The 20,293-nt window shown below is 47.0% G+C and overlaps 1 protein-coding gene across 1 annotated transcript; it reads right to left on the bottom strand.

Moving 5' to 3' along the window:
- Window positions 1-10,858: 10,858 nt before the first annotated feature.
- Window positions 10,859-18,761, bottom strand: LOC107513989. Its single transcript, XM_036235355.1, has 4 exons — window positions 18,650-18,761; window positions 18,269-18,567; window positions 13,798-13,874; window positions 10,859-11,353 (listed from the first exon to the last, which is right to left on the bottom strand). Exons 1-4 carry the CDS (start codon window positions 18,759-18,761, stop codon window positions 11,113-11,115), a joined length of 729 nt encoding a protein of 242 aa, XP_036091248.1. The 3' UTR covers window positions 10,859-11,112.
- Window positions 18,762-20,293: the final 1,532 nt, after the last annotated feature.

Here is a 20,293-nt window from a genome sequence, read left to right as displayed (position 1 = left end):
CAAGGATTGGCGTTGCCGTGACAACAGGCCGCATCACCTTACTCGTCCTGACTTTTCTCCCAGTCCAGACAACAGGGGCGCAGAGCGTGGGCCGGGGCTCCTGGGAGCCCTCTCCCTAAACGGGCGGGAACAAGTCGCCTCTCTCAGAGCTCGGGGCGGGGGCTTTCGGTAGGGGTGCAGCGTATATCCCGGGCCTCAGTTTTCTCTTGTTCCTACTCCTCCCCCAGCGGGCCAGCGCTCCCCAGCTCGCACTCGCTTCCGACTCAGAAAGAGCGGGCCAAGGGCGGTGGATACCATCACTGGCTTGCTAGTCTTACCAGGTTCTTGCTAGGACTTCCCAGCACTTGGGGCAACGGAGGGTCCTAAGACAGAGGCCTTATTTACATAACTCTGCCTCCCAGCGGGGGTCTGTTTCTACACCAGGGACAGTGAGACTGAGGGAAGCCCAGGACTTCTTGGGCGCTGGGGCTGAACAAGGGTCCTGGGGTTCTGCCCTCTGCCCCGTCCCCTCCTTCCTTACAGCTCTGGGCCGCCCTTCCTCCACAACAAGCTCAGAGGTTCCAAGAGGCGTTTGAAGGTTACACTGGGTTCAAGGCCAGGCTTCGCCCAGCCGCAGAGCTCGGGGACATTCCTTTGGAATGGGGATCTCAGACTTAACACCTGGACTCACTGGGCATGTGGTATGTTCAGGATGGGGGCGCAGGCTCAGAATCCCAAATCCTTCCATCAGAAATGTATAGTCTTGGAAATTTCCAGGACCCTATCCTCCATTAGCCTTTAAGGATATGGACATGCTTAGAAACTTGGGGTCAAAACAAGGCTCAGAAATAGGGACTATTCTCTCCGATACATCCACTTCGAGGCAGTCGTGACATGCTCATGGTTCTGAGGCCTTGAGATAGCTATGGGGGTAGCCCAGAAGGGGACAACCCTGACGCCCCCACAAGAGCAGCTGACAGGAAAAACTGCCAACAAAGGTCCACATCTGATGCAGAACACACTGTGTCTTAGGAGCTTGGCACGGCTGTCAGAGTATTGCAACCCAAGTGAGTTGGCAGGAAGTGACTGAAAAAGAGGCCTTTCTTGGACTTCAGTGTTGCACTCAGTTGTACGTAATGACACAGACGCTATGAACTTGGTAATGCCTTTAAATGGATTTATATCTAGTTAAATTAGTTACATAAGTATCTATATATGTTTTCAAAATAATGTGTATCGTCACAAGGCATTCCACATTCAGTTACACTCAGTTAGTGATGGAGTATGGGTGTCTGACCCCTGGCAACACCTCGACGCGGTGCAGGCAGGACAGCCCTTGCATTCTGACCATCGGCCCAAGATATGAGGTCAAATGGCGAAGCCCTTCGGGCACAACGGATAGGCATCGATAGGGTTTGCTCAACAGGGTGACAAACCCAGTAGTCACGCTCTCAAAAATCAGAATCCAGGTGGACATAGGGACAGCTGACCAAATGGCGGGAGGCACAGGGTGTGGATCAGCTCCAGGGAGGAAGACCGGCGAGAACCTGGCCACAGGGCTGGGGCTCCGGACAGGACTCTGCTTAGTCGAGGCCACCAGAGGTCGGAGCGCGGGAACAGGCCGGCCGCTGAGGAACGGAGCGCCACAAGGCGTGGCAGGATGCGTAAGAGGCTCAGAGAGATCAGGGCTTATTGTCTGTGTTGGTCGGGAGCAAAGGACTTTGGCGGGCGTGGTGAGTCTTCAAGGCGCCTGACTTAGTTCCCAGAGTACTCACTGGGTGGTGGATAGGGCTGAGACCGCAGACATCCTTCCAAAATCCTCAGGATGGATTCAGGTCCTGGCACCAGATTATTGACTGAGCCGGACAGCGGGGGCACCAGCTGGAGAGGTCTGAAGGCAGCGGCTGCAGCGGCAACAAGGAGCTGGTGACGAGCCCAAGGGAATGACAGAACATCTCAGCCTCATAAAACGGTGTCCCCCAAACTCACAACCACACATCAGCAGACACTCCCGAAGACGCCGAGAACTCAAGGAAGCTGTGCAGAGGAGAGAGCGAGAGCGAGAGAGAAAGGGGAAATAATTTCTGAGTTTCCCCTCTTTTTTTTGCACTCTACATGCATAATTGCATTCAGTGGGGGAAAACATTAATACTTGGGGCCTCACTTCCAAAAAAAGAAAACCGAGAGCGAAACAGCTTTAGGGGCAGAATCTTTGTGGGCTCTCTTGATGCAAATCCTTATTGTAATTCAGGAGCCAAAAGCTTTTCCACACCGCCCCCACAACTCAGACTGAAGCCGCCTCTCCAGACTGCAAGAAACAGCTCCTAGAAACAGCCCCCTCCCCAAGCCCTGCAGACACAGTCCCACATCCTTTGTCTATGCATCAAAAACAGGATGATTAATGTAGATGGTGGCGATGCTTAAAAAAGAATCCCTGAGACCCAGGGATGTTATCTAACTGCAAGCGACTCAAAAAACGCTTTTCGCAAACCTCAAAGCCCTCTCCATCACACACACACACCCAGTGGAGCCGCCAAGGAAGGCCGGGACAATAAATTGAGATGAGTAGTGTTCAGAATAGTAAAAAGTTCTAGGAATGGCCTAAAGTCAAAAGAATGCATTGTGATGAGGAGGGAATTCGGCCCTGAGACAAGCATTGGTGGAGGGTAATAAATAGAACTTCAGAAAAAAGGGAAAAGCCCACTCCAGGAGCAGGGTAAGCACTCAGCGGCTGGAGAGCTTCATCGACAGGTGATGCAAACTGCCAACCGTACCTGGAAAGAATCACTTTTTTGGCAAAAAGGTTTTATTTACTTTGAGAGGAAATTTCCAGGTAAAGCACTTAATCCTCTCTGTTCTGTGCTAGCTTGGATCTCTCTGAGGCAGTCACATCCCTACTCAGAATGACGTTTCCACATGGCCCAGGGACAAGTTAGATGCCTTAGGATAGGACCCTGGCCCAGGGACCCCGTCAGACATCACAGGACAGAGTTTCCACAGGTAGGAGGAGGCGTGGCTGGTCCTTTTCCTGCTTCACGCCCCCTTTCCCCCCACATAGGTGAAGTTCAAAATGTATAGTTCATCCCTCAAGTCACCAGCTTTTAATAAATAATAAGAACAGCACCAAGAGCTGGCCGTGGACCATGTACGGAATGTGGGCTCGATGGACCGAGCCACCACCTGAAAGTGACTGCCTAACAGTTTCTGCTGTGGGAGATGCCTCTAGTTGCTACCCAACCCCTGCCCCCTACGCCTGCCTTCTTTCTTTCCAGGGGAACCCCAAACAACCTTTCCCCCATGAAGCTCAAAGCTCAAGCAACACATAAGAAATTGACCCGGCCCCACCTCCAGAGGTAGACGCCGAGGGTTCTAAGTGAGTCGCAACGAGCCGGTTCTCCTTGCCAGAGACTGGCTGGGGAATGCAGGCCCGCACGCGGCCTTCCTCTAGCTACTGTTCCTAGTTTAGGGGTGGGCAAGCGACCTTAGCTGGCCCAAATGGCCTGGCAAGGCCTTCTGATCCATGTGCTCTCTCTTTCTTTCTCACCCTCCCTCCTTCCTCATTCAGGTGGGAACGAAGAAAGAGGAGCCCTGTCGCTGCTGGTTGTCACCTTAGCACCATGAGAAAAGCCATTGTGGGAACGGTGGACTGGTTAGGTAAGGAATCACCCGGAAGCGGAGCCGGAGCCCTAATCACACCACACCTGGAGCCTGCCCTGCCTACCTCAGGGCTTCTTGATGCCTGAGGTGACAAATGCCTCTGTTATTTAAGCCTGTTTGAGCCAAATGTTCTGTTACCCACGGCTAAATGCTTCTTAACTGATATATCTGGAGTAAAATTCTTTATGTCCCATTTTCTCTCTCTCTCTCTCTCTCTCTCTCTCTCTCTCTCTCTCATCTTTCCTTCTTTTGTTTTCCCTAAGGAAGAAATCTAGCTCTGCTGCTTTTCCAGCTGTGTGACCTGAGGCAAATTCATTGACCTCTCTGGGCCTTCGGTGTCCTCGCACTTAATAAAGGAGCTGAAATAGAACAATCTGTAAGATCCTTTCGAACTTGAACATTTATGATACAAAAATGATATAGTATAATAATTCTACTAAAAAGACGCGTACCGTTTTAAGTAGGTAAAACACCGAGAATAGTTGAAACTAGTTCAGGCTTAAAGTGAAGAGTTGCCAAAGCGATAAAAAAATAAATAAAAAAGAAAAAAAAAAAAGAAGGCTTGAGTAGCCGTGAAGAACCTCCCATACACAGCAGACTTCAAGTCAATGAACACAGAAAATCAACAAGGCGAAAACCATGCGCCCCTGAGAACGAATGAGGTGAAAATAAATTGACCACAAAAGCACATGTTCCCATTATACTCGGCCGAACACACACTCTTCCCAGTCACCCGGTTGTGCCTCTTGGCTCTGACTACCCGAGGAAGATAAGGACAAGGAGTCCCAAAGCTTTACTCATGAGAAAAGGACAGCAGAAAGCACTGGAATGGTTGGGGAAAGAAGAAACATCGCATGGGCCAAGAGGCTCTGAGAGCCCATCCCAGAAACAGTTTTTTCCTTCTACCTTCATTTGCACATTTCGTTCATGTGAGGACCAAAGATTGCGTCAGCTCAGGGTAGCTTTGCCCCCGGAAAGAACCGTGTGGGGAGGTTTGCTGCCACTGCCTATACTGCCTCCGACGAGGCAAGGATGCTGTGAAGGACTCACCAGCACAAGCGACTGAGTGGCAGACAGTTTGGGGGTGAGGGCGGGACGGCACCGTGCTTAAGGATCCAGGGACAGGCAGGGCATTCTATGTCCCAGGTAGCAAGCACTGCGGTGAGAGCTTGGGAGAGGCACCTTTGGGACCCAACTCAGAAGGGAAGTTGTTTTATTTACAGTCTGGGATTCCCTACAGGGAGACACTCCATCACTTAGCATGACCCTGGCATGAGAAGAAGTGCTACAAACAGATGAGATGCTGCCTTGTGGTAAAAATACACCAGGAGTCAGGGAAGATACTATATGGCAAAAGGTTTAGGAGAAATGGAACAAAGGTGGGAGAAGCTGGGGAACAAAGGTGCCTGAAAAGAATAATGGCTAGGGAACCAGTGCCCCCCCCCCAAAAAAAAAATTATTAATACTAGTAGTTCTCAACCCTGGTTGCACTTAGAATCACTCGAGGAGATTTAAAAAAAAGAAAAAAAGAAAAAAACAGTCATGATGCTTGAACCCCGTCCCGAGGAATTTTGATCCAATGGGTCTGGATCCCAGTTAAAGGTTGGAACTATTGCGGTGGGGGGGGGGGAGGGAGGAGCAAAAGCAGGATTCGCATCAGCTCCTACTACTGGCTCTTCGGTCTGCAGGGTCTGCCGAGCAGGTGGCAGCTGCTTTTTCTAGGATGGGTGTGTCTCTGCCCACCACCACCAGACTCATCCCACAGGCCTCTCCTCCCGCATCTCCGTGGCTCCCCGTTACTTGCAGGTTAAAAATTCTGGAACCAATTAATGGCTTTCTTATGCCTTCCCTTCTTGTGATTCGTCAACATCGGTCTCACCCTTTACACTTCGACACGTCCCAGGATGATTCTGAATTCCAAAAATAAAGATTAAAAAAATAAAAAAAAAAAACTTCAGAAAATTGAGTTATGGACAGTTGTCTCAAAGGGAGGCTCTAAAAACAAACCAATGTGAAAATGTGTCTCTTGGTGGATTCATTTGTAGAGGAAAAGGAGGGGCTAGAAAAGAAACTGGTTAAAGATCGTTAGATTCTTGACTGACAGTCCACTGAGTGGGTGGGAAGCTAATCTCCCAGAGGCAGGATCTCTTTAAGCTCATTAAAGTTTATTTAAAAATTACTTAAGCGTTTTATCAGGAATATTAATTCTTCCCAGGAGGAAATTGTGAAATATATCATGCAAAATGTTCTATCCAGACCAGGTTTAAGGCAATTTTTCTTTTCCAGTGAAAATCTTAGAATTCTCTGAGAAACTAAAGCAACTCTCTTTGCTTTAATTTCTTTTAAAGCAAAGAAAATCATCCTAGTACCATCTCATATTCAAGCTTAAAACCAAATGACAATGAGCAATGTTTTCACTTTCTAGAAAAAAAGTTATGTGATCCAAGATTTCCCTACCTGAAAAATTATTCATGTGTAAGGGCAAACTAAAAATATTTTTGGTTATGCAAAGATTCTACATGTATTCCATTTTACTCTTTCTGAAAAACTCACTCAAGGAAGTACTCTAGCAAAACAAAAATTAAATTGCAACAAAAATTTCTAGGAAGACAGAAGCAAACAGTATAAGAATGATGGTAATTGATTAAGTAAAATGTAGAGTTAAATAGATGATAATAATGTTATTATAGATGTAAAGAAAGTGCTAACGAAGACTTCTTTAAAAATGGAACCATGTAAAGAAAAGAAAAGCAGCGACACTTCCTCCATTCCTGTCTGTGACTTCCGTTCCTTCTCCCTTGTTTTGTAGTATGGCCCCAGGGAATACATAGATAAGTGGCCCAGGAGTCTTCTGTCTGGTGGACTGATTTTTTTTTTTTTTTCACACAATCTTATAGCAGAGTGCTTCTTTCCTCTAGTGGCACCAAAGCTTGAGATGTTCTCCTAAAAGTACATTCAAAAAATAAAGCAAGAGATGATAGTAAGGGTTTAACTATGGAAATGACCAGCAGCTTGGAGTTTCGCTGGGCTAATCTCTAAACATAGAGCAAAATTCAGCTCCTCCAAAATGCCTTCCATATAGAAGTGACAGGAGGAATTGCCTGGCACATGGGAGGCAAGCCACACCTTGTTTCTGAAAGGAATTAAATAGAAAAATGCAACTTTGCTGACTTATGTTTCCACCGCAATAATTTGTTAAAGTACATTTGGTAAGTAAATGTGCTACTAAGTAATAGGAAAGAGTCTCATTCACCTGATTTGCTACAAGTCAAATCACAGTTAGAACCCGGCCTCATAGTAGGAGTGCTCTGCTGCTTACCCGGGCAGCTTAGAACAGAGATGTTGGGGTGAGGAGGGCCAGGTGGGCAGCGGGTGTGGTCCTACAGCTCTGGGAAGAGGTCACTGGCCCAGCCTTAGACTGCGGGTCTCAGCTCCTCCTGGCCACACCCTTGGAGCCGCGCCCTACAGCCCAGAGCCTGCAGTCTCCTGCCTTCCCTCCTCTCCGGCTAAAGGGAATTTGAAATTCAGAGGAGTCACTGGAATGCAGCAATGGTTGGAAGTTACCAATTCATTTTTCTTCATTCCACTCAGAAACGTGGAAAATGTTAAGCTAAGAACCTCACCCCTTACACACGCGCGCGCGCGCACACACACACACACACACACACACTCACACACACTCCCTCCCATTCCCTCACCGGGGGCCATAGCCCACCCCAGCCTCGTGAAATGACCACCAGCTGCTCGGACACAGGCCGAAAGTGGCCTGAGCTCGCTCACGTGCCGCCCAGGAACCAAGCTCCAGACTCCGCCCTTTGGATTGAGAAGACGCGCTAGAAAACCCGGTTCTGGTCCTAGTCCCGCTCGCAGCTTTTTGCTCCTACCTGAGAACGGGCCTCGGACCTGAGCAGGACGAGGTGCAGACGGCGCCCCGCACCAAAGGTCGCTTTCCTGCTAAAACGAGTCACGGAAAGGTCCCATCGGGTCTGAACCTATATTTCCAGAAAATTCAAACCGATGCTTGGAGTTGGCTCTTTGGCACGTTTTCACCTTTTTTTTTTTTTTTTTTTTAAACATTCAGCCGTTTCGCCCGGAGGCCGGCGCAGGGAGACTTCGGAAAGACCCCAGAACCGAGCTCGCGGTGGCGCGCGGGCTGCTTGGGGCGGTGGGGGGGTCCCCGGCCCGGGGTGGTCTTCCTGCGCGGCTCGCACCCCGGAAAGCTCGGGAGGAAGGAGAGGAATGGGCCGGGGTGACATCAGCGCCGCTTTCTCGGCCGCCTCGCCCCCTTTCACCCCCCCGGGGCCATCGTCCGCTCTCTGTGCTCCCGCGGGCCCCGAGGCGGCCGTCCTGCGCCCCGCGCCCCAGGTGCGCAGCCCCGCTCCGCGCCGGGCCTCGCGCTCCGGCCCCGCGGACCTGCCCGGGCCCCGCGGCCCGCACGCCCGCCTGCGGGGCGCCGAGGAAGCGCCCGGCCCCACCCGGCCCGAGGCCCGGACCGGCGCTGGTCGTCGCAACCCTGGCACGGAAACACTTTCGGGCCCCTTGAAAGTGAAAGTGGCTCTGCTTCAAAAGCAAAACAAAACAAAAGCACCCTAATCCCCGCTCGAGGCCCCAGGGGAAAGGGTTAGAATTAGCGCTCTCTTTCAGATTTGCTTATTGCTCAGGAGGCCAAGAATCCGCCCAAATCTCCAGGGACAGGAGTAGAAGAGCCGAGATTGAGGTTTCTGCTCAGAAGTGACGATGGGTCTCTGTGTCCCGATAGGACAAAGCCTGTGGAAGCGGAAGGGAAAAGACAGTGACTCAGAGATGGGTGGAGGAAAGCAGTCAGTAAAGATGAGCAACCGTCACCGAGCACTACCTACGGGCCAGGTGAGAGCTCAGACGCAATATTCATTTCGCCTCCCCTCGGTTCTGCGAGGCTGAGGTGGATCGTTATACCCCGATTTGCAGATGAGGAAGCCAAGGCGCAGAGCTGCTTATTAAAGGACTTGAGACTGAATGGAGATTTGAGCCAAAAGTTTAGCTCAGACCTTCGCTCTTTTTCTACTTTGCAAAACCAGGCTAGTCGGCAGGCCCTTGGGAATTTACCTGGTTTTAGGTAAATTCTAGCTCCACTGCTTAGACAAGTCACTTAATCTCTGAGTCCCAGTTTCTTTATCAGGAATGAGGGCGACAATTGTTGACTTTTCAGGAACGCTGTGAAAATCAAATGAGATCATGTATTTGCATTTAGTTTGCAAAGGAGAAAGCGCTTACCACGTATAAAGCCATTTCCTTTGTCCTAGTCCATCCTGCAGGGAGGCCTTAAAAACATCCCTTGAGAAGGGCACGGTGTACACTCATGAGCCCTCAGACAAACTTCCATTCCCACCTCCACTGTTCGTTACATACACATCGAAAACACCTCTATTCCAAGTAGGCCTCCTTCCCCTTTAACCGAAGTTTTTGTTCAGTTATCTTGAATATACTACAGAATTTAGGTTGCTTCCCACAGGTATTTCCTTGTAACTTAGAAACAGATTACCAGACATCATGTTGGTTCTATGGTTAATATACTGCTTGGGGGGCAGGGGAGCCCGGTTTCTTTGTAAAGCATGGGGCCCGAGCTTAGTAAACCACCAACTACCTCTTTATTCACTGCCTAGATCACACCTCCGCACCTATCATGTGTGTGTGTGTGTGTGTGCGCGCACCAGGGGTGAGGGGTGTACCAGGCCCACCCTCGCTTTCTAGAGGCTGTATGAGAGGGTATCTGGGGAAGCCAGCTGGGAAAGCTCAGTGGACAGCCTTCAGGAAAGAAGAGGGAGCATTCAGGGTTCTGCACACGGCTGGAATGTCAGCTCTAGGGCTCTTGTAACAAAGTACCACAGACTGAGTGGCTGAAACAACAGACATTTATTTTCTCATAGTCCCAGAAGCTAGAAGCCTGAGGCCAGGGTTGGTTCGGTGGGACTGGCTCCCTCTGAAGACCAGGAGGGAAGGACATGCTCAGGCCTCTCTCCTTGGCTTGTCGACGGCCGTCACCTCCCTGCGTCTGCCCATGGTCCTCTCTGTGAGTGTCTGTGTCCTAACCTCCTCTTCTTATGAGGATACCAGTCACGTTGGATTAGGGCCCACCCTAAAGACCTCATTTTAACTTATTTACCTCTTCAAAGACCTTATCCCCAATTATAGTAACATTCTGTGGCACCAGGGACTAGGACTTCCACACATGGATTGGGGTTGGGGGCAGGGGACACATTTCAGCCCGTTAGAGCCGGCCTGGAAATGAGGTGCAGCCTCTGCAACAAGGCTGAAAGTAAAGGCTTCCTTAGAACCCAGACGTAAAGACCTGACCCCCGACAAGGGGATCCTTTTGGGAGAAATGCCTCTGCCAGGTGCGCGGTGCATGGGTGCGCGGTGAGATCTCAGTTACGTGTGGGTGCTGTCGATGCCGGGTAGGGAGCTTCAGCTTGATTCGGGATTGGTTGAGGTTGTCGTGTTGCCCATTATAAGTACCTGTGGCCTGTGAAGATGCACGGCAGAATTTTTTTTATTAAGGCCCTAGAGTCAGGAAACATTTGTATCTTTTTAGAAAGTGGCACACCTGTTTTCCATGAAAATGTGGATTCTGAAATTGAGAATATTTTACAATTTACCATATTTCCTTTCTGGCTCTGGCAGCCAGAAAACTTAGATCCAAATTTGTCAGTTGGTCTTGGTAGCGGTATAAGATTTTATGACGCGTATCTCATACTGTCTTGCATTATGGTCTCCCAATCCTATCCATATTTTCTCTAGCTCTCATTTTATATTTATGTATTTTTTCTCTATTAGTATACAATATACATTGTAAATACTGCATCCAACCCATTGTGGCATGTGATAAGGAATATAGATGAATAAAATTAATTAAATTTTCCACAACCCTCTAACTGCGACCAATAATAATAAAAAACACCTAAGAAACAGATGCCTATGTGACGTGCCTGGCTCTTCCATTCACCTACTAAGATGCTGACTTATAGGAATTCAATGAGAATTAACAATATGGCTGAACCGGAGAACTTTAAGCTACTTCAGAAGCAGAGAATTTATAAAAACAAACAAACAAACAAACAAACCAAAAAAGACAACCAAGGAAGCTAATATGCTTTTAAAACCAAGTAACGGTCCAGCTCTTGATGCCTTCCCCGGCCCAGCTCTAGTGTTCCTGTCGCTTTATTTTCACAAGATTATTTGCTTTGGTTTGTGCCCCACCCCAGAACTTACAAAATTTCCCCTCAGGATCCTAAACTCAGAATACCTAGTGACCAAAACAAAACTCAAACGATTAGAGGCAATATTGTTTACTATTATCATTATCAGATGCATTAAAGAGTCTGTTTTTGTCTCATATGATGGAGTACAAGAAAGTAAGGTGCACTATCCAAATATTTCCCATCGAGGTGGCAGGAGATCAGACAGCAACGAGGGCTGGTGGCACCTGAAGCTAAATGATCACTCGATATACATAGTGAGCAGCTGATGTCCAGAAGTCACCATCGAGCTTCTCGCTAACATGATGAGCAATGGCCATCTGTCCCCACAAAGCCAGGCAGCGTGACCTTCGGTTCCAGGCGTTGCTAGCACCGCTTCTTCCCATGATGAAGGAGGATGGAAGAGCCGCTCTAATAATTTCCTGTTATTAGCAACAACAAAAGCCAAAGGCTTGTCCCTGTTTTTTATTACGAATTTTCTCCTAAAAAAAAAAAAATAGAGGAAGAATCAACAAACCTGGACAGCAAGTTAAAGCTTAGAAATGTATGATTCTATTTTCTCAGAAGGAAGACGTATGCATATAATTAATATGCAATCGAAGAGCAAAGCAGAGCATGTGCGTTATACCAGAAACTCCTTCATGTTTTATTAATCTAAACTACATGAAAATATCTAACTGGAACAAAAGCCACAGATCAGAACCTCAGGCCATTAAATCTCTATTGACAAGCAGCAAGTCATTCTAAACTCTGCGACTACTGCTGTTGGCATAGAGACAGTAAACAATAATAGCGAGAGGTGAGAACAAATCAGTACAAAGATGTAACCTTGCCAGTGAGAGGTTTGTAATCTAGATTGACTCGCTAAACCCTCATGTGAATTGAGTGCATTCCCCATTTGTCTCCTGCATTCTTTTCTGTGTCTGTCATACTAGGGATCATTAGCATCATCAGAACAGAAAAGAGTGGAAAAAAAGGAAGGGGCTGTTTCTCAGTGGGATCCTATCATTTGACGGGGAGCAGCCGGATCCAAGATCAACAGAATCAGACGTTATAAAATGTTTCTTTAGGCCTGAGCGGTTCTCACAATATCAGGCAAATATGTATGTTGTGTGTTATTTTTGTAAAGGATTCCATTTCTCCATAACCTTTTATTTAGCTCTCAAAAAAAAAAAAAAAAAAGGCTGTTGTTTTATTTTTTTTTTAATGGAGGTCATTTCCTAAGAACTTGGTTTAATAGATCATTTAAAGGAACAGACAGCACATAGGAGTCGTTGGTGTACCCGAGGGCAGGAGTTAGAGCATGAGGGGAAAGCCGGAAGTGTTGGTTATGTTGCCCTCACGAGGATGGAGGGATGGGTGGTCTTGCGGGTACTTCCGCAGCACGAAGGTACCATAAAGCCTAAACTCTTCCCATTCTTCTGTGCCATCATCCTCTGTATGTTCGCTTTCCGTTCTAATATTTGCCAGCTCAGAGTGCACAGTTGGCTAGCAAAGCTCCGGGTATCATTCTTACCGGCATCCCAGAGCAAGGAGAAAGGGCAGAGAGGCACACGTTTCGTCAGGCTCCCCCTTTATCTGGAAGGGAAGCCCTCTGTAGGTTTCCCCTTGGGTCTTATTGACAGAACTGGCTTTCCTGTCTATCTGTAGACCAACGACTGAAAAATGAAAACAGGTTCAGGCCGATCGTGACTCACTTTCTGAATGAAATCATCTCTGCCTGATACCTGCCGGGAGGCAGACATGGACAAATGGTTATTGGGAGGGCAAGGAACACTGTCCGCCCCTCAGGGCCAAGTCCCAGCCTCCTGCCCACTCTCCGAAAACTTTGCTTGTCACACAGACTTTTCTTGGACCTTATTGGGAATGGCCCCTGTGAAACAACTACACACCAGGTAGGATATCGTATTCGAACTCTGTTTCCTTTCTGTCCTTCCGGGCATTTTCTTACTATTTTTCATTTTTCCATTGATCTAGCCATATAATTTTTCCCTGAGCAGTATCTGACTATTACTCTCAGGTTTGTCTCTGAGCCTTTTCTCCTATCACCTCCCATGGTTGAATAACCTTGCCCCTGTCCATCTACTGATCCACTTCTATCTGACCAAAAGCGAAACACGCTGGTGAGTTTGCTTGCAGTTCTATCTTCAGGTTGACATGTCGAAGTGGTGACTTCAGTCTCTGCGATCAGAGCTGAAAACAGCACAGCGATTTCCTTCAGTGACAACAAGGGTGAAGGCAGAAGGGCAGAGATCGGAACCAATGGAGGGCTCTTGTCATTGGGCTGTGCGCGGTAAGCCACTTGGCCACAAGGGTCCCTTCCTCATTAACCTTCTATGAGCATCTAGTAGGTGCATTTAGTTTTTTTTAAAACATCTTCTTTGAAAGAAGAGTTCCTGTCAGACTGTCCAGGCACCAAGGGTGCTTTCTCCTCCTCCCCACAAGTCACAGCCCAGCTCCACACCAGGTCTCAGGGACAAGAGAAAAGCCTCGCCTAAAGCAGGGCATACTCAATCAGCTCCACTTCCACACTCTGTGGCTCTCATTGCTTGTCCAATCCTAAAAGAAAACAGTATTGATAAACCATTGGCTTCCTAAAAGAAAAGGAAAGAAGGAGACCCAGATCTGCCTGGGTGGGCTGACAGCGTCGGGAGAGTCTCCCTTGGAGGAAGAGCAGCGGGATCTCGAAGTCCAGAGCGTTGTTCTCTGTGAATCCTCTCCGATGGCCAAACCCACCCAGAAGCCAAGCCGGTGGCAGGAGGAGCCTGCACCCCCTCCCCGAGGCCCCGGTGTCCACGGCTCCAGTTTCCTTAGCACCCTGCGCTACGAGCTGAGGTGAGGGTGCAGCACATAAACAAGACTTTTCTAAAGAGGCAAGAGAAAGGAAATAAACAGAAATGATCACTAGATGACTTATTTAGCTTACCGCAAGTGTGGTTTCCTCGTCATCTTTGCGGGGTCCACTTCCGGCCTGTCTCTAGGCTCGCCGTTCTCAGAAGCCACCTGAAACAGAATGTTAACACGGGGGACAGTTCTAGGCTTAGTCAGCGACCAGATCTCTGTCATCAAGACTTTTGCCTTCAGGCTTATGGCCTCAAGGTCTCAAGATGGCTGCAGTAGCGCCAAGTGTTTAATTTATTCTTATATAATACCGTAAAGAGGCAGGAAAATGAGGACTTTTTCTAATGTTTTCTTTTGAAAAGCAAAAAACCCATTCACGGAAAATCACTTATCAGAAACCTTCCTTTCACATCTAATTGGCCAGAATTTTATTACACGTTCATACTTAACCAATCACTGGCAATGGGAAATAAGACCACCAGGAATGGCTTGGACCAATCAGGGTGCACCTCTCCCCTCAACACAAGGACGATGGAAATAAGTGGACTCATACTTGTGGTTGCTACATCACTCAGAATATACCTCCAGGCTAAGACATTGTGAGAGCACCACGAATTTATCCCCAGCGCTGGTAAATAAAACGTCTTGCATAGTGACTATATATAGCAGCGAGGCTGGAAGACATAAGCTTGGTGTTCCTCCAGCAAACTGGCCATTATAGAAGTTGGTTTCTTTAGTCTCTTTTTGTATAGCCCTTTTAAAAGTAATGTCTTAATTGTTTTTATCAAAATGCTATATAGTTTTTTTTTTAAAAAAATGAGTAACATAGAAAAGAACAAAGGAGAAAAAGTAGCAAATCATCCCAAATTCCACCTGCTCAGACTAACCAATATTAACATTTGACAAACAGAATTGGAGACATTACTATGCATGTGAGATGGATACGGAAATGGAGAGCTAGTTTAAAAAGTAATAATTTAATAAGGGTGCCATGCTATTTATGCTTTTAAAAATCACAAGCATTAAATTTAATCTTATTTGATTTTATCAGCAAGAAAAATAACTTGAAGTGAAACTAAAAGCATCACAGATTTTTACATAAATACTTCTTGACCATAAGGTTTATTGTTCCCTAAAATGTCTAATATTTTTTTAAAAAGTGGAGAATAAAATGTTTAAGAAGTTAGAGTATATTTATTTCTCAGATATAGGTTTAATTTTAGACAGTAAGGACTGATACCTGAGGTGATCAGCCTCCTCCTCCCTTACCCCCAAATCTGTATCGATGTTGTTATCGGGACCAGGTGTTTGGGACTAGTCCACCTTGTCTTTTCCTTTGGGCCTTTTTGAAGCAAAGTGCCGGAAAGCAAAGCCTCCCACCCAGACTTCACTCCGCTCACCCTGGATTCTCCAGCTGGGCAAATAGTGGCTTCCCTGACATCCAGCCCAAAACCACAACTCCTCATTCTGAGTTGTTTTACACTCTCCCTTTTTCTCAGACTAACCAGGTCCTGTCTGTTCTTCACGGGCTATTTTAAGCCCTAAGATGTCTCTTCTGTGAGCTCCATTTCACCTCTTAATTTTTACTTCTTTTCTGAAGTCCTCTTAAATTTGTCATCTGTATCATTCATTTTATTATTCCAGCCTCTTCTACTTGTTTCTGATGTCTTTCCTCAAGTAAATCGTAAGTTCCTCGAGGGCAGGAAGCAAATCTAACGCTGCATGTTTTTTGTGGTAGAGGGGCAAGCACATGCTCGGTCGACAGTTGTTCAGTTGAAATAGCCATGTGCGGAGTAAAAAAAGCAGCCAACTCTGGTACAAAACACTTTAAAAGCATACGTATGTCCCTGCTTGCTAATCATAGGCAGAACATGGCTAAGCTCCCCACAGCCTTTGGTATAAAACACAGAAGTACGCCTTCTGGGCTCTTGAAAGGAGGTGACCTGTCGCAGGAAATAATAAGAGGATTGGATCAATTTTTACATCACCTACGTGAAGAAATTTAGAAATTTTAATGCCGAAAGTTATTGCTCAACATAAGGATGGTACTTTCAATGTATGAAAATCTATATTTACTCAGTAATTTGACACATCGTTGAACAATCCCTATGTGCTGGATTCTGGCATTGTCGAACTTAATACCTATGGCTCTGTCCTCAAGGAGAATAAGGGAGTGAAAAAGACAGACATTAAACAAATAATTGTTTTGACAGGAAATTCAAGAGAAAAACTTCAAAAGCTAATGGGGCCAGGATCTGGGGGACACACTTGGTACAGGGATCTGAAAAAGCTTTCCTGAGGAGGGTCTCCTTACCCTAAGAACTGAAGAGGGAATAAAAATCCTCTTAATTTAATCAGAAAAATAGTTCCACTGGCAGGTTAGATTTAAGGAAATCTTTGTCTGTAAGTGTGGCATTAAATGTTAGTAGAGACGGAAAAAAACGAATGCTTTAAAACATTCAGCAATGAATTAGGGATTAGGAAGAAAAAATAACCAGAGGTGACATGTGTTGTAGCCGTGTTCGTCAGAAGCTTTAGTTATGAAACAGAAGAGTCCGACTCTCTCCTTAGTTGAGAAAATTAATAAATCTCCCCATCCTTGTAATTCAATGCTTGGTATCAATGGCCAGTTTCAAGGCTTAAAATAGAAGGGTCAGTGGTTTGTGAATTATTGCTGCAAAATGGCTTTTCTCCACAAGCATCTTGAAGGTTTTTTCCATCACTGCTGATTCTATGACAAGTCTTTATAGCTCCATATTTTTGTAGTGTACCTGCAAAATAATTATATTTGCTTACAAAGTAAATATTCACATGTAAGCCTAGTTTTTTTTTAAAAAAAAAATAAGAATTTCTTTTAACTAACATCAGATATTTCACAATCCCCAGGAAAGTAGGCATTTCATTGTACTGACTAGATACGGTCCAGCAGTGTGCACGCATGTGTGGATGTGTGCTTGTGTGTGCGTGTGTATATATTGTTGGAGAAGGACCCTAAATCAAGTACTATCATGTATTTTTCACTCATTGATTTCTCCTGGGGTAATAAAAGTGTCAAACTGATGGGGGAAATAAAGTCTAGAAGTAACGGCTTTCTACACGGTTGTTGCAGAAATAACCACCATATGCTTTTGGAACAATGGCTTAGCCACTCCCCATTGACCAAATATGGTCTTTCCCATCTCCATTCCATTTGCACATGCTGCTCCAATAGCTCCCAAACACACTGCCACCACTACAGTCACTCTGCCATAAATGGGACCGTCTCAGCTGACCGCCACAGCTTCAGCTAATCAGCTTTTTCAATACAGGCTCCTGGCCCCACCCACCTCAGAAATTCTAACTCAGTAGGTGGTGGAGAAAGCCAGGGAATGTGAATTTTTATCAACTCCTTAAGTCGGTTCGAAGCATGGGCAAACGGAGGAACCATCGCTGACACGCTACTCAGATGTGTCTTCTCTCCGAGACCTTGCTTAGGGGTCGGCGTCCTCCACCTTCTCCCAAACATCGTACATACAAACATCATACGTACATGTCTTAGCAGTCGCCACAGCATGAGGTGTGTCTCCCTGCTTCTCCCACCCTGTTCCCCTTAGCCACCCCCAAAAGCCGGACCTTCATCATTACTCTACCCGACACAAGGCTCAGAATGTTGTAATGCCTCGTACATGTTTGTGGAATGAAACAATAAATGAACGGATCACGACAAATAGTCCGCTACTTCTGAAGATGAAAGGTTAAGATAGGATCTGCTCCTTGGTGCTCAAGTGTGTCTGCTGAGACCTTCTGGGTCCCTCCTCACAGGTGGGCTCTCACCTTCAGCGGCAGGTCCCTTCCTGCAGCCACACAGGGGTGGCCCTTCTTCCAGGAGCCCTGATTTCAGGCTCAATTCCCAGGATGGGTTTTCTTTCTTTTTGGCCAGGAGTGGGTTTGCAATATTACACTTCAACAATGAACATCTCATAGTGCAAAATGGTAGACTTGAGATTCCAGGCATTGAAATATATTAAATTTAAGTGAAAGAGAAACGCGTGTAATTTGGGGGGAGAACTCTGAGTACATTTTGATAGGGTTGGACCAATAAGCTTGTCTCCCGACTTGCACAAACACCGTAATACAGTTGTCATTTTCTGGGACTTCACTTTTAAGTTAGATGTGTATGAGCAAGTATGTATGAACTACCTTCTGCAATTCTCACAATTAATAGGAAGACAAAGTGGTTGCATGAAGAAGGAAGAAACAAAATAAGAGAAATAAATGTCTAAACAGGGGCATTTTACTAGCCACACGCTAAGTGGAGTGTTGACGGGCAGAGAGGCCGCCTTCAGCCGCGCTGTCTGTGAGAGGACTTAATAAGTGGGAGGGAACAGTGCCCCTTCCAAAAAAAAAGTAAAAAGCAACCAGAGGACGTAGCCGTTGAGGAATGCCTGCATGGCGATTCCTATTTACCGCTGCGGGGCTTAAGCCTCGCTGCCTACGCGGTCACAATATAAACAGGAAGGATTAGCGTGACCCCACGTCCCCAAAGACTGAAGCGGTCCGGGAACAGCTCCGGTTACCTTGCATCCTGAGCAGCCTGCCCCTGGATGACAAATGTCCCAGATTCGGGCGTTCTTTTGTAGTCCATGGGAAAGCACGCCTAATCCGTGCAACCCCGCGCGCACACACATCGCTCCATTGAGCTCCCGCGTACAAAGCGCTGGCCTCGCTCCCGGGCCGCGGCCCCGACGCCCGCTCCCCGGCGGGCCGGGCCGCGCGCGCTCGGCTGCGCCTCCCCCGGGCGCGCCGCCGCGGCCTCCGCAGGCGGGGGCCGGGGGGTCGGAAAGGACTGAGCGTTTCCAACCCCTCAGGGGCGAGGCTTTGGAGAAGGGAGAAAAACAAGGCCGATCAGGCCGGTCTTTTTCTCACGCCCGTTCTCGTTCTGTGCTACCTGGATTCACCCCAGTTTTTCAACTCTCCACCCTCTGGCCCCTTCTTCTCCTCCATTCTCTTGGCTCGGTTCGCACTTTCGATGTGCGGCTCTGTTCTAATGCCCCACGGGGACTGACTCATCTAATGCCCCACGGGGACTGACTCATCTAATCGCCATAACAACCCTGTGACACGGGCACATCGTACAGATGTGCAGACCGAGGCACAGGCTAGCCCGGGGCCCGGGCGTGCAGCTAGCTTCCAGAACTCAGCGTCCTCGTCTGAGCCACACGTTGCTGCCACCAGCACAGAGCTGCTTTGTAACCTGCGCTGCGAGTCACCCCGACATGCTCCATCGACATTCCCATCTTAGCTGCCTCATTTGGAGAGAACTACGAGTTCGCACAACAGTCGAATGGACAAGACGAGACAACGAGGCAGCAGAGACGGTTCACTGTCTGTCGAGGCATTATCACCAGCAAAGGCGCCCCGGATGCAAGTTCCCTTGCTTGCGTAAGCCAGGTTCAAGGAGCGCCCCCAATGCCCCCAGCTCCAGTTTCCCCCACTAAAGGGATAGAAGAAAAGTCTCTGCCTCTAAGAAGAGGTTTTAAAAAGCAAATAGTAAAAACGTGACCCGTCTGTTCCAGCCACTTTCAGTTAGATGGATGGAAAGTAGGGTGTGTGTTCTACACGGGTTTCTTAACTGGTGACAAGTGATCTACTTGGCATCCCGAAAAATACCCGAAATAGTGTCCGAGGTATCTGGGAATAATTTGATAGTTCAGAAAGCAACAAGGCAGTGAACAAAATCCAGAAAGTCCAGGCAGATCTGTTAAGGTTTGTGGATGTATTGATCAGAAAACTGTGCTGAATATGAGTGTTTGGGGGGAGGTTCATCTTTATTAGCGATTAAAGAAATGAAATTAAACACCAAAGAGATACCGGACTTTAACCTGGCTAATAATAATTAATAATAATAAAATAATAATAGCTAATGAAGTGGAGTGTGCCATGTCACACGCTGCTGGTGACTGTGCAAATCAGAGCAAACTTATAAGAGATGATCTGGGAACGCCTACCAAGAGCCTGAAAAGGTGTATATTTTTGACTCAGCTGTTCTCCTGATGGAGTTTTATCCTAAAGTTATAGTTTAACCACGTCAAATAATTTGGATAGAAGAGTCAATACGACACTGTTTCTAAGACCCTAAGAACAGATGCAGAGCTAGGGGACTCTGCTTAACAGCTACAACAAGCCATGCGAAGGAAAACTGCTTACAATATCCCGATAATAGAAAAAGTCAGATTTTTTAAGAGTGTGCATATCACAATGCCTTATTTTGGGGAAAAAAAAGCCTATAGAAATATGTCTGGAAGAGCACACAAAACGTTAATGCCCAATGATCATTTTATTTTCTCATGTTTCTGTACTTTCTAATTTATCTTCAACTAATATGGATTATATGGGGAATGGAAAAAAAAACATTTATTTGTAAAGGAAAAACAAATTTCTCCATTTTCGCCATGATGGTGAAATGAGAGCAGCCTCTGAGTCCAAGGTGGGACAGTCCCCCAGTAGGGAGAGGACGCTTCAGACTTTGCGACTTTCACAGTGTGGTGTGAATCTTGCCGCCTGGGCGGCAGTTGATGCCCGAGCATGGGAACGCCCTTCAG

The sequence above is a fragment of the Rousettus aegyptiacus genome, unplaced genomic scaffold (assembly GCF_014176215.1).
Source record: "Rousettus aegyptiacus isolate mRouAeg1 unplaced genomic scaffold, mRouAeg1.p scaffold_m13_p_18, whole genome shotgun sequence".
In the NCBI taxonomy this organism is placed as follows: domain Eukaryota; kingdom Metazoa; phylum Chordata; class Mammalia; order Chiroptera; family Pteropodidae; genus Rousettus; species Rousettus aegyptiacus.
Note: the sequence above shows the minus strand (reverse complement) of the source record. Positions and strands in the feature narration are given on the sequence as shown.

Bases quoted from the DNA above. Each gene is read 5' to 3' on its own strand.
- LOC107513989 (XM_036235355.1), bottom strand. From the start codon at position 18,761: ATGAGTCAGTCCCCGTGGGGCATTAGAACAGAGCCGCACATCGAAAGT. The intron at 18,568-18,649 runs GTGAATCCAGGT...CCTTCTCCAAAG, and splicing joins TGGAGAGTTGAAAAACTGGG to CCTCGCCCCTGAGGGGTTGG. The intron at 11,354-13,797 runs GTAAGCTAAATA...TTTTTTTTTTAG, and splicing joins ACGAGGAAACCACACTTGCG to GAGAAAATTCGTAATAAAAA.